Source organism: Marasmius oreades, chromosome 1 (assembly GCF_018924745.1).
Source record: "Marasmius oreades isolate 03SP1 chromosome 1, whole genome shotgun sequence".
Taxonomy (NCBI): Eukaryota; Fungi; Basidiomycota; class Agaricomycetes; order Agaricales; family Marasmiaceae; genus Marasmius; species Marasmius oreades.
The window spans coordinates 26,399-41,590 of NC_057323.1; the positions used below are offsets into that span (position 1 = coordinate 26,399).

General features: G+C 45.6%; 5 protein-coding genes across 5 annotated transcripts; 1 reads left to right on the forward strand and 4 right to left on the reverse strand.

Moving 5' to 3' along the window:
• Positions 1-4,791: 4,791 nt before the first annotated feature.
• On the forward strand, positions 4,792-6,021 carry E1B28_000008 (uncharacterized protein; the record flags this gene model as incomplete). The annotated part of the gene is made up of 5 exons (XM_043145803.1): positions 4,792-4,970; positions 5,032-5,055; positions 5,109-5,168; positions 5,239-5,385; positions 5,544-6,021. The coding sequence occupies 5 exons, from the start codon at positions 4,792-4,794 to the stop codon at positions 6,019-6,021; spliced, it is 888 nt and encodes a 295-aa protein (XP_043014502.1).
• A 572-nt stretch (positions 6,022-6,593) lies between these two features.
• On the reverse strand, positions 6,594-6,854 carry E1B28_000009 (uncharacterized protein; the record flags this gene model as incomplete). Its single annotated transcript, XM_043145804.1, has 1 exon — positions 6,594-6,854. The coding sequence occupies one exon, from the start codon at positions 6,852-6,854 to the stop codon at positions 6,594-6,596; it is 261 nt and encodes an 86-aa protein (XP_043014503.1).
• A 585-nt stretch (positions 6,855-7,439) lies between these two features.
• Positions 7,440-8,791, reverse strand: E1B28_000010 (uncharacterized protein). The gene is made up of 4 exons (XM_043145805.1): positions 8,708-8,791; positions 8,527-8,659; positions 7,567-8,475; positions 7,440-7,512 (listed from the first exon to the last, which is right to left on the reverse strand). The coding sequence occupies exons 1-3, from the start codon at positions 8,771-8,773 to the stop codon at positions 7,733-7,735; spliced, it is 942 nt and encodes a 313-aa protein (XP_043014504.1). The 5' UTR covers positions 8,774-8,791; the 3' UTR covers positions 7,440-7,512; positions 7,567-7,732.
• A 60-nt stretch (positions 8,792-8,851) lies between these two features.
• CGP1 (Guanine nucleotide-binding protein subunit alpha) lies at positions 8,852-11,252 on the reverse strand. The gene is made up of 8 exons (XM_043145806.1): positions 11,074-11,252; positions 10,918-11,012; positions 10,740-10,846; positions 10,209-10,680; positions 10,080-10,151; positions 9,961-10,018; positions 9,640-9,789; positions 8,852-9,416 (listed from the first exon to the last, which is right to left on the reverse strand). The coding sequence occupies exons 1-8, from the start codon at positions 11,117-11,119 to the stop codon at positions 9,352-9,354; spliced, it is 1,065 nt and encodes a 354-aa protein (XP_043014505.1). The 5' UTR covers positions 11,120-11,252; the 3' UTR covers positions 8,852-9,351.
• A 2,384-nt stretch (positions 11,253-13,636) lies between these two features.
• Positions 13,637-14,517, reverse strand: E1B28_000012 (uncharacterized protein; the record flags this gene model as incomplete). Its single annotated transcript, XM_043145807.1, has 5 exons — positions 14,196-14,517; positions 14,076-14,133; positions 13,919-14,020; positions 13,786-13,855; positions 13,637-13,726 (listed from the first exon to the last, which is right to left on the reverse strand). The coding sequence occupies exons 1-5, from the start codon at positions 14,449-14,451 to the stop codon at positions 13,637-13,639; spliced, it is 576 nt and encodes a 191-aa protein (XP_043014506.1). The 5' UTR covers positions 14,452-14,517.
• Between the last annotated feature and the right edge of the window lie 675 nt (positions 14,518-15,192).

The window sequence follows — 15,192 nt, forward strand, 5'->3', positions numbered from 1 at the left end:
CGTTCGGAAGAGTCCAATGGATTTGTTACAAGTTCAGCGTGTGTGTTCACTAGCTCACCACAAAGTTTGTCCTGGATGAACAGATCCGCTGCGAGGTGTGTGTGTTCAGTCACTCACTGGGTTCGTCCTGGACGAATGGATTTGCCGCAAATCACTGTGTGTGTTCAGTCACAAATCGCATTCGTCCTGGTTGAATAGATTTGCAATAAATTCACTCACAACCTGCGAAGAGATCTGCTGCAATGTGTGTGTGTTCAGTCACTCATCGTATTCTTCCTGCACGAATAGATCTGCAATAAATTCACTCACCACTTGTACAGAGATCCGATGCAAGGTGTATGGATTCAGTCACTCACGGTGTTCGTCCTGGACGAATAGATCTGCAATAAATTCACTCACAACTTGCGCAGAGATCCGCTGGAATGTGTGTGTGTGTTCAGTCGTTCACTGGGCTCGTCCTGGACGAATAGATTTGTTACAAATTCACCGTGTGTGTTCAGTCACTCATCGCATTCTTCCTGGACGAATACCTTTGAAATAAATTCACTCACCACTTGCACAGAGATCCGATGCAAGGTGTGTGGATTCAATCACCCATGGTGTTCGTCCTGGACAAATAGATTGGCAATAAATTCACTGACAACTTGTGAAGAGATACACTTCAATGTGTGTGTGTTCAGTCATTCACTGCATTCGTCCTGGGTGAATAGATCTGCAATAAATTCAGTCACTACTTGCAAAGAGATAAGCCGCAACGGTTGTGTGTTGCAAATAGTGTGCTTCTCCTTATGTGTCCCTGGCATGTCCCTTCCTCCCTTGTTCTGTATCCGTAGCATGTCCCTACTGTTCTTCTCATCGCAAGACATCACTCTGGAAGCAGCAACAAGGCTCCTAAATGTTTATATACTAGACAATTTGAGTCATTGAGAATAATTCTTAGGAATTTGACGGGAGCAAGTGGTCGTGCATTGACAATGTGAGGAAGTATCAATTCTGGGTCTGGAATTTTTTGTCCTTTGAGTAGCATATAGTTTCCAAAGTCAATTAATATCTGACAAGGTGCCAAGAGCATAACATAAGTAGCTTAGTTCAGGTCACAGCCTTAAAGAATGTGGTGGTGAAGTTATATCAGTATGTTTATCCCGGCAGACTCACTGACATGTCATATAAATGATTCCGGGCAAAAAATTGATTGGTTGTTGAGACATGTAAGTGCATATGAGTTGGACAAACTCGCAGAGATATGTTGTTATATTGTTATATTGCTATGTTGTATTGTTATATTAGGTTGGAGAATTTTTACAGACATTTACAGCTGTTTCCATAATCGTAGGCCACTCAGAAAAAAATTTGACGATGACCAAGCAGATCCCACGCCATAATGATATCATAGATATCACACAAATATCACACTTGCACCCACGTGAAGCAGAAAGCGAGTCAAGTCAGCCACGCCGTAGATCTGGTGCGTTGGGGTCGTGGGACCTGCTTGGTCATCATCAAATTTTATTCTGAGCGGCCTACAATTATGGAAACAGCTGTAATAGTTTCTTGTGACAGGGATCCTCTGTTGTGACCACCAGTTTCTCAGCTGGAAAGATATTTCATCAGCAAAATGACATAATTCTTTTTGCCTTTTTTGGGCTTTTTTGACGGCAGGCAAGCCAAAAGCGGTTTTTCGTCGCTTTTTTGATCATATATGGATCAGAAAAGCCCACAAAGCTGTCAATACGGTTTATTCGACTCTCGGCAAATCTTACGTAACCCTGTTTACCTCTGTCGCCGGGTCCGCACTCGGTACCGGCTTGTCCCAAAAGGGACATAGATTGCGGCTTGTCGGCTTTTCCCTATTGTTGGTGGGGAAAAAGCCGAAAAAAAGCCGGACAAGTCGGCAATGGTGTTCTCAATAAACAATACCAAACATAGTGTCAGGTGACAGTGGGAAGTTGTACTTCAGGAATGTTTCTGTGCCTGTGTGTTCTGTAGTGTGTTCTCTGGTGTGTCCTCTGGTGTCCTCTGGTGTCCTCTGGTGTTGTCCTCTAGTGTGCCTCTGGTGTACTCTGGTGGTGTCCTCTGGTGTCCTCTGGTGTGCCTCTAGTGTGGGGATCTGCCCCTATTTGTACCCTACGATGTCCTAATAACCCTAAGTGAAACTATTATTCCAGCCAGCTTTTAAGCTAGACATCACCCAACAGCCAGCCTCCAGGCTAGACACCACCCTCAACAGCCAGCTTCCAAAGCTAGACAAAAACCCAACACTACTCTAACTACATACATTTTACTTCCTAATCACCCCTGGTAAGTAGAGACTACAGGTTAAGTTACTGAGTCCTAACAACCTGACCTCTTTATAGCAGCAGGAAGTGCTACAAGAAAATTGCCAGATGGAACAAGAATATCAATATATTTGCGAAGAAATACCTTGTGGTTCCTATCCATGTCAATGAGGGGTGATTTAGTTCAAATACAGTCTAAATATTTCTCACCCCCATTGTACAGGAACTTAAAACACTGGTACCTTGCCATCATCTTTCAACCTTCATTTACATTGTCTTCGCACGCAAAGTTAGCCTCGCCTTATTTCAAAGTCTGTGGTGGCTCCTGTTGACCTTAGATTGCAGGCCTTCTATTTATGTTCTCGACTCCCTCCAATGTTTGCATCAACAAACTATAGGCTTTCTTGCAGAATATCTGACGAACGAGGTGATCGAGAAGAAGCACCTGAATAGAGATGTTCTCAATGAACCGACTGGGATAGTTATGTAGGTGAGGCTCCTTGATTCACTTCTATTCCATCTGGACCCATCTACATTAGGTTCCTCAGCAAACTAATGGCTCAGACTGTGGAATATATATGTTATATTTCATTCACACATTCTTCAAGAACACAAACTCCACAGGAGATATGGTCACCAATAAGGGTGGAATTTGGGATTTTAGTGGCACCCATGGCCACCGCAACAAATTAGCAGCTCATATAAGGGAGCTCTCCAAGGAATGGAAAAAGAAGGTAGAGAGATGATTAATGTGCAGCGAAGTGTAGGCTATCTTGTATGCATACTTATGCACAAAGTTGTAGGTAAAACTGTGGGAACTGACAACTTTGCCTCAAATTACTTACTCATACTTCTAACACCACAATCATGTATCTATACTTCACTGAAAAATAACCAAGATGGGGGAATACTCTGTAGGCTGTGGAATTCAAGAAGCCGAAAGTTTTCTCATGGAAAGCTGGCCAGCCTTTGCCCTTTCCCACAGTGACTCATCCCAAACATGCACAAAGTTCAAATCCCTTGGACCACAACTGCTGCGTCCTTCCTAGGTGAGTTGCACAATCTTTTTTTGAAATAGCTACTGTTGTACCCCATATTAAACTGTCAAGATATTTTATACACCATTATTTAGTTGCTAAGTAAAGTTAGAATCATGTTGCAAAACCCTGCCTCTCAACCTTGACACTTCAGTGTTCGAAGCTAACATAATGTGCAATCCCCACATCGCCCTAGAGACCTAATTCGGTCTAAGGTATAAAATTAGATTGTCCAGTCATCAATGGCGACATAAACTCTCATTCATGGTATGGGGTTCATCAGTTACAATACCAATACTAATTTGTCCCGTCAGCCAATGACAAATTTATTTCTAGATATTGAAGCTTAGCCCAACATCTCAGACGAGGAGGACTCATTCAATGATGACATGGAGGGCAAGAATTTCATCCTTAATACGGAACTAGTTGGCGATGACGAGGAAGAGCAGGTTGAATAAAATCTGGTTTTTTCAGAGGTTTTTTGAAAATTGAAATTCTCTATGAAATTCCGAGTTTGAGTCAAATTTTTAAGCCTAGGAAAATACATCCAAACCTAAAATTTTAGCACTATTCCATATGTTTGTAAAAAGTTGGAATAGAAAAGAGTGGAAAAATGCCTTCATTTTTTCTAGTGTTACAAGCTTTTAAGGTTTGGGGATAAAATTAGATAGAACTAACCCTAGGATTAGGGACTTAGTGAAATTGCCCACTTCTAGATTATATAAGCAGAGACTAACCCTAGGATTAGGGACTTAGTGAAATTTACCCTTAAGATGTAAGAATGTTATGTAATGTGGCTGTGCAGCTGAATGAATAGATCTGAGTAGTACCTAAAAATAGCTTTAAAATGAGCTATTAACAAGACCAAACAGACCTAAACTCATCTGGATCTCAGTCTTTTAAACCCATTCTCGGTACAATTATCTAGAAAATGGAATTTGTTCAATAACTTGGGAACGGTTGGACCGTTCTCTACAAAAAAATAGATTTGAGTACTTCTGACAGATACAAAGAGATTGGTTTTCAACAGTTTTTCAATCTAACACCTGGTTCCCAAGATCCCAGCCAATTACAGTAAAACATGGACTGTTTCTGGTGTAGGGTATGGGAGTGTGGGAAATGATACCCTGGTCCCCAAGTAATAGGATCCGAAGGTTCAGAAGTGCAGCTTTGAAGGGAAAAAAAAACTAAGTCAATTGGACTATTGGTTCCTAGGATCCTATTCATTTAAAATTTACGGCTTGATGGGGGGTGTACAAGTGATGCTTTCCAGGGAATAGAGATAGGTCAGCACCCCGAATTACAGTTTGTGGAAGAACTTAACCTTTCGCTCCAGGATTTTTGTTGTTATCCTTTTCGGGCTGTGCGCATGCGTACTAGCATTCACTATCGACGTACCACCTCATCTTACTGTTGGCGATACCAAATCGTTCAGCTGGAAATGGGAAGCTACCGACTTCCGGTCGAATTCGAAAGGCATGTTCGTCGCAATACTCGCTTTTTCTCCGGAGGGTGTAGATTGTCCTACCCAGCCAAGTGAGCTGGGGATAGAGAGCGTGGTATCCCAATTTGTCGAGTACTTCACTTTAGTCAAACAACCTACTGTGGATGAATTGGAAAGGTCAGGAAATTTCTTTCTTATTGCAAGTAAGCCAGGGTGAGTCGACGCACAACTTGTAGCAATTCGACGGTTCTGAGTCCTCTTTGTTTTGTTCTAGACCGCATCTTGTCTGTACATATGGGTAAGTCAGTAGAATATAGGAGAAAATTGTTAACTGACCAGATTGTACGCTAGGAACTTCTCCTCGAATGCGATAAATGCCGGACAGTATGAAGGGGGTCAAGGCAGCATCAGGTGCGCTAATACATGACTCCTTCGCTGGTGGGTGCGTGGGTGGGTGATTGTTGCTAACAGTATACGCTAGCGACAGCCTCATCTTCAAATCTCTTGATTCTTTAATATTCATGAATCAATCACAACCATTCAATGTTTCTTCTACCAGAGGAACAGATAACACGACTTCGACTTCTATTACAATGAGCCCAAGTAGCCACAGCACCGAGAATGGAAGGTGTGTCCGCCATAGTGTTTGCGGGTCGTGATCTACTAACTGTAATTTACCGTTCCTTGGCACCACGCCACGGTCTCGACTGGCGCTCTGGTTGGTGGGGTTGTGGGAGGAACGACTCTTGTTTCTCTATTCCTTCTCGTGATCCTATTCCGAGTCAGGAGCCTGCGCAAACTCAAACAGTCTAGTCGAAGACGTGATTCATGTATTATCACGCCTTATGGTTTCACGGTCGAAGAAGATGCGATGGTGACTAGAGAACGTAAAGGAAACTTGCGAACAACTTCTCGTCTGCAACGCCAGTGGATCCATCGTCAACAGCCAGGAGAGAAGGCTCGACCGGTCCAGTCGCAACGAGATCGCCACAGCGATCAAACTGCCTCTCCACCTACTTCTGATGTTGCTGAATCCCCAGTTCAATTAATTTCGACCCAGGAGGTCGAGAATCCTGCGACAGCGGATCCGGTGCCCATCGAAGCACCGACCAACTTAGCTGAGCAAAGTCTTCGGGTGTTGAACGCTCCTACGTACACGGAGCCTGGGTGCATTGTGATGCATGTCGATAGCGGATGGAGACCTGCAGGTACATCAGGACCGAGCTACGTTGATGTACCGCCTAGTTACAATGACGCGACATAGTAATAACCACTACGAAGTCGGGTGGGGGTAGGTGAGAGGAGAGAATTCGAAGTGCTGATGGTAATGCTGCAAGGTGTTGAAAAAGAATGGTAATTGGGTTGGATATCTTCCGGCTGTAGCGAATAACCTGTAGGCGTAAAGTGCTAGAACGGCTAGCCGAAAGAGGTAGTTTAGTTAAACGATACATAGCTCAACAAGACATCGCAGACTCACCATGACTGATTGAATAGCTAGTTCGAAGTTGAATTTCGAACACTAAAGGAGCTTCCGATGTATACTACCCGCCCCAGGCCCCCCAGTAACTTCATCCATCCGTACGACCATGCCCATCAGACATCGAAGAGTGTCTGGTCAGAACAGTAATCCGACCACGTCTCGCACGGACTGCAGCGCTACGACAAACTTCCACCACGAACCTAGAAGCATAAGGAACTAAACAAGCTATGCGGGCTCGAAGAGCAACGGTCTCCATTCGACAGCGCTTGGGACATGACATGTCGTCCACGAAGTTGAGAATGAAGGGAAGGAGGGACTTGAGACGTGCGCCGTAAACGAAATTTCTGTGTGAGAAGCTAAAACAGCGCTGGCGAACGGGGTGAAACCTCGAGCAGAGTTAATATTAGCTTGTGGGGTTTGACGTCGACGGCGAGATGGGATAATTGAAGAGAGGGAACGTTCGAGCTAGAATGATGGTCGTCCAGGTCGTCAACCTTCCTATAATCCAAGTTGTGCGAGGGTTCTTTGACGACGGTATCAACGAAAGGACTGGCGACAACGGCGAAAACGGCGACAGTACCGCCTCGCACTGCTTCGCCATCTCGAGTATCTCTCATCTCTGCGGCCTGTCCGAGTCCCAACACCTAGTCACAATCTTCCAACATCCTTTCCAACTTATCGAGCGAGTCGCTACAGAGGTTTCCTCATGGACCACAGTGAGAAGGTCAAGCTAGGAGGCGTTGAATATCTGTTGGAAAGACGATGATGAGGCTGAAGGTGATAAACGATGTAGATGGAGACACTGTGAACGGAAGGACAACAGCAGCTGCATGTTTGGCGCTATAAAACACCTTGATCTCTGCTAGAGAGGCAAAACAAAGAACGAGAGTTCGGAGGTGTACCATTAGTCGAGGGTATGGAGGTGTGAAGTCTATCATTCGACGTTGGATGACGGTAGGATTCTGGATGGCATGAGGAGTTGTGAAGGAAACTCGTCATTCTAAGGTAACCTACGGAGGTTTCAAACTCAGTAACACTTGAACTATGAACGGAAGAACGTAAAAAATTTGAACCTGTCTTCCTTGTACGTTCGGTACGGCATAAAAAGGATGTGTCGCCCGAGATGAACGTTTGCGACAAGAGATCTCAATGTCACATGACCCCAGTTGCATTTCCTGACCGTGAAAACATTCAAACGTTTGCCCCATCGATGTCAATACCGAAAAGTCCCTATTCGTTACGATATGTAGGCTAGTAGCCTGAATACAGGTAAGTCTTAAATAAGCGGTCAATCCACTAGCGCAAGCCATATTACACCATCCCACTGACCGACTTCTATCGTAAAACGAACACAGCGCGTGAGGGTAGGAATAGCGAAGAAAAGGATGATAGGTTTGTCGTTGAGGGCGATTAGATACAGCGTTATAGATATGTGAAAAAAGAAAAAGAAAAAGTTAAATATTTTGTAAATCGCCAGAGGATGAGAAAAACCCAATCAATCCACCTTCCTAGCCCACTTCCTGTTCCCCATCGGTGGGGGTGTAGCTACCCGATGATGTATCCCTTGTGCTTGGCCTTGGCCTTGAGCTTGAGCTTGAGATTGCCACGCCGGGGTAGCAGACATGTCATACGACGACGACAACTTCCTCTCTTCCAATTCCACCCCTTTTCCATCAGAATACGCAGACTTCCCCTCCTTCCCCCAGTAAACATACATCTGCACCCCGAGTACGATGTTCAACGCCAACGCCAACAAGAACCCGGCAGCAACTACCACATCCCCAACCTCGTGCGCGATAGTAAACAGCCTAGCCGCACACCCCGCAATCTGAGAGATAACGGCAAACGCGGAGAGCTGCCCGGTAGACTTCGCGCGGAAGTTTTGTCTAATCTGAGGAAGCTTGGAGAAGAGCGAGAGCGGTAGGGTAGATAGCTGAAGGATCTGTAACAGGTCCTTGTCGATTGTCGAAAGGAGGAAGGCTACTGCGAAAGTCGCGGTACATGCAACTCCAATTTGTGCCGGCTTATTGGAATTGGTCGAACGTAACCTAGCAGTGGGTGCGTAGTATATGATGAGAATCGTAATGACGATGTTTTGCAGCGTAAGGAAGAGGTTCTCTCCGTACGTTGAGAACGGGAATTCGTTCCGGTGTGAGTAGGCGAGAGTTATCCCGTACGAGAGGGTTTCGAGGATGTACGACACCAGTGAAAGACCTCTTGCTGAGCGTGCATTCACGACTAGAAACCGTCAGCAAAGAAGTACCCATCGCGACGTTGAAGACAACTAACTCAACAAAAGCTGAGGAACCTTCATTATACTCCCACCCACAACGATTCCAATCCCTAGCCCTTTCGAGATGGAATACTTTATGCATTCAATGTCGCCAATATCGAGCTCTTCAACGAGCGACGTGTAACATTTCTGTGCGTCAAGTTAGTAACTAGATGAGTAGCTAGAATAGATACTTACTTTGCCAACAATAACGACCCCCAAATCCCGAATGAACCATGGGAAATTCTTGGTTATGGTCGTCATAACGAAGAGGGGAACAGCGAAGGAGGAAAAAACGCGGTCGTTGGATGCTCCGATGAGGCTCCGGAATCGGCCGGCAGAGTAAAACGTGACTATTGTCCGATAGTCCGAAGTGTCGGACATTGCTTCCGTGTCAAGTCAACCGTTATCAATGTTACCATTCCCATGTCATGACCGTCGTTACATCAAATGACAAGAGGAAAATACACGACAAGCTTGTACTTGTATGAACCGGAAGAAGTGGGAAATGCACATATGAGGAATGAACCGAGTGGGAGAAGACCGGACCATTACAAGTAGGATATCGACAAACGGGTGAAAAAGGAGAACCGAATAACGATAAGCGGTGTCATTAACAAGGAAGAGGGTAAGTAGGTGAATGTGGAACAAGAAACGGTCGACGAATCGCAGTTCCTTCCAAGAATGAGAAAAAACACGACGCGGACCACGTGAGATTGCATGCAAGAAGGGAATGATTATCCGGAGCGGGTGTAGGTACAAAGTAGTAATAGTCATAAGTGGAATGTGAATGTGACCAAGAAAGTAACGGGTAGCCGAAAAAAGATTTATTTCATTCCTCTTCACAGCAACCCACATTCCCTCAGATGTAGCTGAAGGAGTATATCCTGAATAGCGCTGAGCACGACTGTAGTATCCGACCACATTTATTGTCCAAGGTCAAGGAGGTGGTGACGAATAAGACGTTCAGCATTGCAACCGTTGTTGGGTCACAGCAAAGTGGTGGTGGAGTCACGGTAATAGAGCGTAGGTTGGAACAGGTAGAGGGTAATCGAACGAAAATAGAGACAAGTAATATCAACGCAACAATCAGTACTCCACAATTATCGGTAGAATGGATTTAAACGTACACTTGATCTGCTGTGTATCCGTAGCACATGTATAGTGGGCATAGATCTGTTTCGTTGCCGCACTCTGATTGAGGCTCACAAACCGGTGCAGTAGGTATTCACAAGCTGCGTCGTAGTTGTCTCCACCAGTGTAGTCCGGGAAGTAATCGCCTGAGTTTATGTTAGCATCAGCAGTATAGGGCAAAGGGACCAAAGGGGTAAAAAGATAAGTGCCACCGTAAGCGCCACTAGTTGACGATGAGACCCGCAATCGCGCTCAAGGTACGGAGAACAATAGGGGGTGCGGAAAGGGGAGAAAGCCAGGTGGAAGGTAAGACATACCTAGCGGTGACCGAGGAAGCTTCTCCGCGAACAAATCGATCTTATTCAAGAACAGAATCTGCAAAAACGATTGAAGGGTAAGCCGAGGTTTACAAGGAAATCCGGGAAACAAGGCTTACGATAGAGGTTTTGACGAACCATCTCGAGTTACATATCGAGTCGAATAGTGTCAATGCTTCTTGCATACGGTTCTAGACAGAAGGACGCTGAGAAAAAGTCAAGGGAAAACGGATAAACGTCCAACGCACCACACTCTCGTCTTCGTACAACATCTGGTCATACTCACTCAAGCTGACCAAGAACACCAAAGCAGTGACGTTCTCGAAACAGTGAATCCACTTCTTTCGTTCACTACGTTGACCGCCGACATCAAAGAGCTTGTAGGTAAGCTCTCCGACCTTGAAAGTCGTTTCCGTGATACCAGTTGTCTTGACACGACTCCTGAGGATGTCCTGGTCGGTTGGCAAGTACCCAATTGCCGCCATGCGGTCTATCGAGTTGAAGTAGTAAACCGCAGAGTCGTTCAGCTGGAACTCCCTCGATCGCCGCACGGCTTCTCTCACTCCGGGGTCCATCCACAACGACCGGATAGCATCCGAGACGTCGTTGGGAAGGTTGTCGGCTTCAATCTGCACGGGGAGACCGAGTACAACAGCACGGCGAGCGTCGTTTTGGGGTGTAAGAGAGAGGTCTAGCTGCGGCAAAGCGTCCAAGATAGCACTGAGAAAGAAAAAAAAACTGGTCAGTGGCAAGGCTAACCGATCTCTGGGACGACTCACCGCATAGACTGGATGGTATTCGAGTAGATAATCTCCTTGTACGACTCCCTTTCTTGCTCGTTATACCCGCCATGATGTATAAGTTTCATCTGCTTCAACACCGTCGACTAAAAGAAGGGGAAAAAGCCCGTCGTTGTTAGCGTCGACTAGCAGAGCCTAAGCAACTCGCTCAACGCACCTTTCCAGATTCACCAGCTCCCAGCAAAAGCATTTTAATCTCATTCTTCGCCATCAAGCGGTCCCGCTTGAGTTGGTTTTCGATTTCATCGTTGCCTGTGGTAACCCCGAAATTGTCAGCCCACTGAAAAAAAAAAGAGCAGCAACTGTTACTCACGGGCCTTGGCCTCCTCGTCAATACCAGATGACTGTACGCAGCCCATTGTGTCGATAGATGACGATGAAGAGATTAAAAGAAAGAGAAAGGAATGACGGGGAGAGCTAAACTGTGAAAGGGGAAGAAACCGCCGGCCAACTGGTTGGTCGCCCTCCTGGATGATGATGGGAAAATGTCTTTATGTTTGTACTTATTGATTTTGTGTGTCAGCCATCATGCCGTCACTCATGTCAGCAGTTTGTTCCGCCCCAACTGGCAGTTCCTTGCGGCTCCCCTGACTGCTTGAGCGCTTGAGTCTTAGCGCGACAACTTTACTCCTATGTGCCAGGATTTTGTACTTACTGCAAACTCTGGCAGCTTCTCAACTCTCAGGCTCTGTGGGACCTAGATACCTTATAACGCCACCAGCCACGACTGCCATACTATACCGCTATAAGAGGCTACTAAAACGTCGGCAAGTCTTCAATTCATTGCAATCAATGCCTGGCATTTTTGGCGGTAAAGGCTGCAATTGACGTCCCTCTTGATCCTTTCCAGGCTCCATCCACCCAACTCCCCCCAATTCGAGTGTCCCCGATGGCGGAAACACTCAATGAGAGCATTGAGATGTGTCCGGAAGCAGCTGCTACAGATGAATCTCCTATAATGCATACCCCTTGGTTGGGTCCAAAATGTATGCATTTTTAGAGAGTATGCATTTCTAGAAAAAAATATATATATATCACTTTTATGGTCACTGATGGGTTCAAAAGAGCTCAAACTGTATTGTAGACCTTCTATCAGTAGAAATGCCATCTTTTGCATGATGTGCCTCAATATCCTTTTTCCGAGAAGCAATTGAATTTTTCAAAAACTCTATGCCTTTTCTTAAGACTGCAAGTGGACTCAAGATGATTTTTGGGGGCATGTTGGGTGTAAATAGTACTGTAGGGACAAATTTACAAATGATTTACTAAGGTTAGCACCTACACACTAAAGGGGGTATGCATTTTTGGAGGTGAATTTGGCCCATGAGGATCGGTTTTTGAGCCAAAAAGGTATGCATTATGCGAAATCAGAAAGGTATGCAATTTCACCCGCAAACCGAGTCGGGAAGCCGAAAATCAATGCATTTTCGGAAATTATGCATTATCGGACACATGCATTATAGGAGATTCATCTGTACATGTTACAGCCCACAATGTGAACATCGTAGCTATAGCTACCACGCTTGCCATCCCACTCCATCAAATCAGTACCGTCACGACGGATAAATTCAATCTTTCCAAATTGAGCCAATTGCAATCGTGCATCTACATACGTCCGCGTCGCACGACGTCAGGTGGCTATGCGGGAGAAATTACCATGCCTCAATCTTCCCGATTCTCGAGTTAGTCAGAGTAACTTCTGTGCATCGACTCCCAATCGACTTCAACAACGCCATGACCCTCAAACGGCGGGGGGGCGCAGCGAAATATCGATTTCTACAACGAACTATTGATAGCAACCCTAGAAATCTACTTGCATCCCTCCCGGTTGTAAGTTAAGATGGACGCATTTCTCCGGAATCCGGATCGATCCTTATTTATGGTGCTATCTTTTTGCGACACAAAACTCAAACTACCCGTAGCGGGAAATTTTGAAATGTCTATTCCGTCGAGTTAACAACAGCAGAAACCCTGTCACCGTTTCGAGTCGATCTTTTCTAACAGAGGTATGTAGAACACAACCTTATAGCCTGTATAAGTTAACCCGTCCGCATTCTAGAGGCCCCATACGTTGACTTGCGTGAAATCAATATGACCATGATCTGTACCTTCTCACGACACGTATACTCCTTTTCCCACCCAATCTTAGCGTTAGCGATGTGAAATGATCCGAGGCAGCTGAGGGGTCTCGCTGGGGAAGACCCTGCCGTACTCGTGTAACGTACGTACTCATGAGGCTACCACATGCGCCCCAGTCCCCGTACGGTCGCCGGAAACGTTTTTGCGTTGTCACATTCCTGGGTCACTGTAGGTGTGGCCCGAACGCCCCTTGAACCCCTCATTGTCTTGCCACGGGTCGATCTTATCGATCGGACCCGGTAAGCTTCACGTTACCGAAACTTGGAAGGCCTTCCGGCATAGTCTGTCAAACGGTCGATTCAGGCTCATCGACCACCAGCCACCGCTCGTCTCCAATCAATTACTCAAGTCCAGCCAGATGACAATTTCTACTCCATTCGGAAACGCTTCATCTGTGGAGAAGAAAAGTCGAAGCACTGCAGTTACCTTTAATCCTCGGAGCAACCGTCGTGACCAGTCATTACGCTAGACTCGAAGCACTTTACAACTTTCTCAGTTACGGTTATCTCGTTGCGATCTCGACGGGACTGTAGAAACCTATGCTCTTGAGTCTTGATCATGATCTTACATACCTTCGCCGGGAATGTCAACTTCGAGTAGACCGAACGCCGCCATACTCGGAATTGTGTTTTGTTATAGCATAATGAGAGGTCTGAATAGATATATAAATATACTACGTACTGTACAACAAAGTCATTCATCAACTCCTACACCAAAGTTCGACTTTCGGCGGTGGGCTATAACCTTGACTTCTTGCTAAATGTCGACGGTGACATCTTCGTATGTAAACCAGACACAACAAGGCGATGTCTGGTGGCATTCCAGATCTTCACAACCAGATAAATTAGGTGAAACGACATCGAAAATCAAAACTATCGTGACGCACCTCAATACGGGCTGTCATCGTACGTTCTCCCACGGACATAGTTGTGCTAACGATTCGGAGGCGGTCACCTCTTTTATCGAGTTCAAGTAAGAACTGGGAATATTGTTGACGACCGAAAGGAGTGTCGACTTACACAGATGCAGGTGAATGATAAATCGTATTAATTTGTTGAGAGACACTTGGTGTGGGGTTGTTAGTTGCCATTCCGTGGGCCAGAAACACGATATTCGAACACCTAGACTCTCGAATGAGTATTGTTCACGGAATAGAAATCGATCACCGGAGCTCACATATCAGTAAGATAAGCACCACACGCACCATGCATATAGTGTTCGTTATTGGCCATATCTACAGGAAGGAGTTAAAGTGAGTTCAAACGACATGTCAGAGCAAAAGGAAGACTCGCTCACCTGGCTCAACTTGCAACTCACAAACGACTTTACTAACGTATTTCGATGGCTCCTCTTGGTGCTCCTCAAACCATATCTCATTCACCTGCAACCTCCGGAATATCTCCATCGAATAACCCGTCGACTTCCACTTCCCATCTACCTGTGTGAGAAACAACTTTCGTGGATCTGCGAGGATTCGCTTGATATCATCAGCAGCATTTCCCTCTATTGCAGCGATCATGAAATCGTCGTTCATCGGTGAGTTGTTGAACATTAAATCCCAAAATCTTCCTCTGGCTGGTGTATAATAAAGAAGGATATTCCGATATGAAGACTCGGCGGGGGGAGGTTGATCTTGTGGTGTTGGGAAATGTGGAAGCCGTATTTAAGGAGCCCAGGCTAGCCATGTCCAGCCTTACAAGAAATGAAGAACCGGTTAAGATCAAGGGTTTCTCAAAACGCCTGGCGCCATCGCATTACTGTCACTCTAGCTTCAGTGATAGCCGCACATAATGCAGATTGGATCCATACTGAGGTAAAAACGCAAGATGTGCATTATTCCTTCCTGCTGTTAGCTATTATGCTGTTTCATGAAAAAAATATGATGAACGTCCTATTAAGGACTGGTTTGTACTTTGGCGAACCGCGGAGAAACGGTATATCCGAATCTTTTAAAATTTACTTGTCAGGGGAGATGTGAAGAAAGGCCGGACCGGTGCAGAACGCTTATTTTCCACGACTTGGCGTTGACAGAGCGAAGGGAGAACCAGCGGGCAGATGAGTAAATGAATATAATATGAATCACCCACGCCACCGGATCACACAGCTTGAGGTCTTCCGACGACCTCAGTTTCATCTTCCTCCGAGCTTCAGTCACCAATAAGCAATTCGAGGGTATTTTTATATCTTCTTACTTTGACCTAGGCCCTTTGAGACCCTACCTTAAAGCCTGTACTAGATGAGTGAGTCATGAGATGCTTCAGGATGACACTGTTCTCAATGTTGGTTGGAGCTA

Coding starts and splice junctions, on each gene's coding strand:
- E1B28_000010 (XM_043145805.1), bottom strand. CDS start 8,773: ATGACGACCATAACCAAGAATTTCCCATGGTTCATTCGGGATTTGGGG. Junction 8,660..8,707: donor GGGTCGTTATTGTTGGCAAA/GTAAGTATCTAT, acceptor CTTGACGCACAG/AAATGTTACACGTCGCTCGT. Junction 8,476..8,526: donor GGTTCCTCAGCTTTTGTTGA/GTTAGTTGTCTT, acceptor GACGGTTTCTAG/TCGTGAATGCACGCTCAGCA.
- CGP1 (XM_043145806.1), bottom strand. CDS start 11,119: ATGGGCTGCGTACAGTCATCTGGTATTGACGAGGAGGCCAAGGCCC. Junction 10,019..10,079: donor GGTTCGTCAAAACCTCTATC/GTAAGCCTTGTT, acceptor TCGTTTTTGCAG/ATTCTGTTCTTGAATAAGAT. Junction 9,417..9,639: donor GGATACACAGCAGATCAAGT/GTACGTTTAAAT, acceptor CGGATACTACAG/TCGTGCTCAGCGCTATTCAG.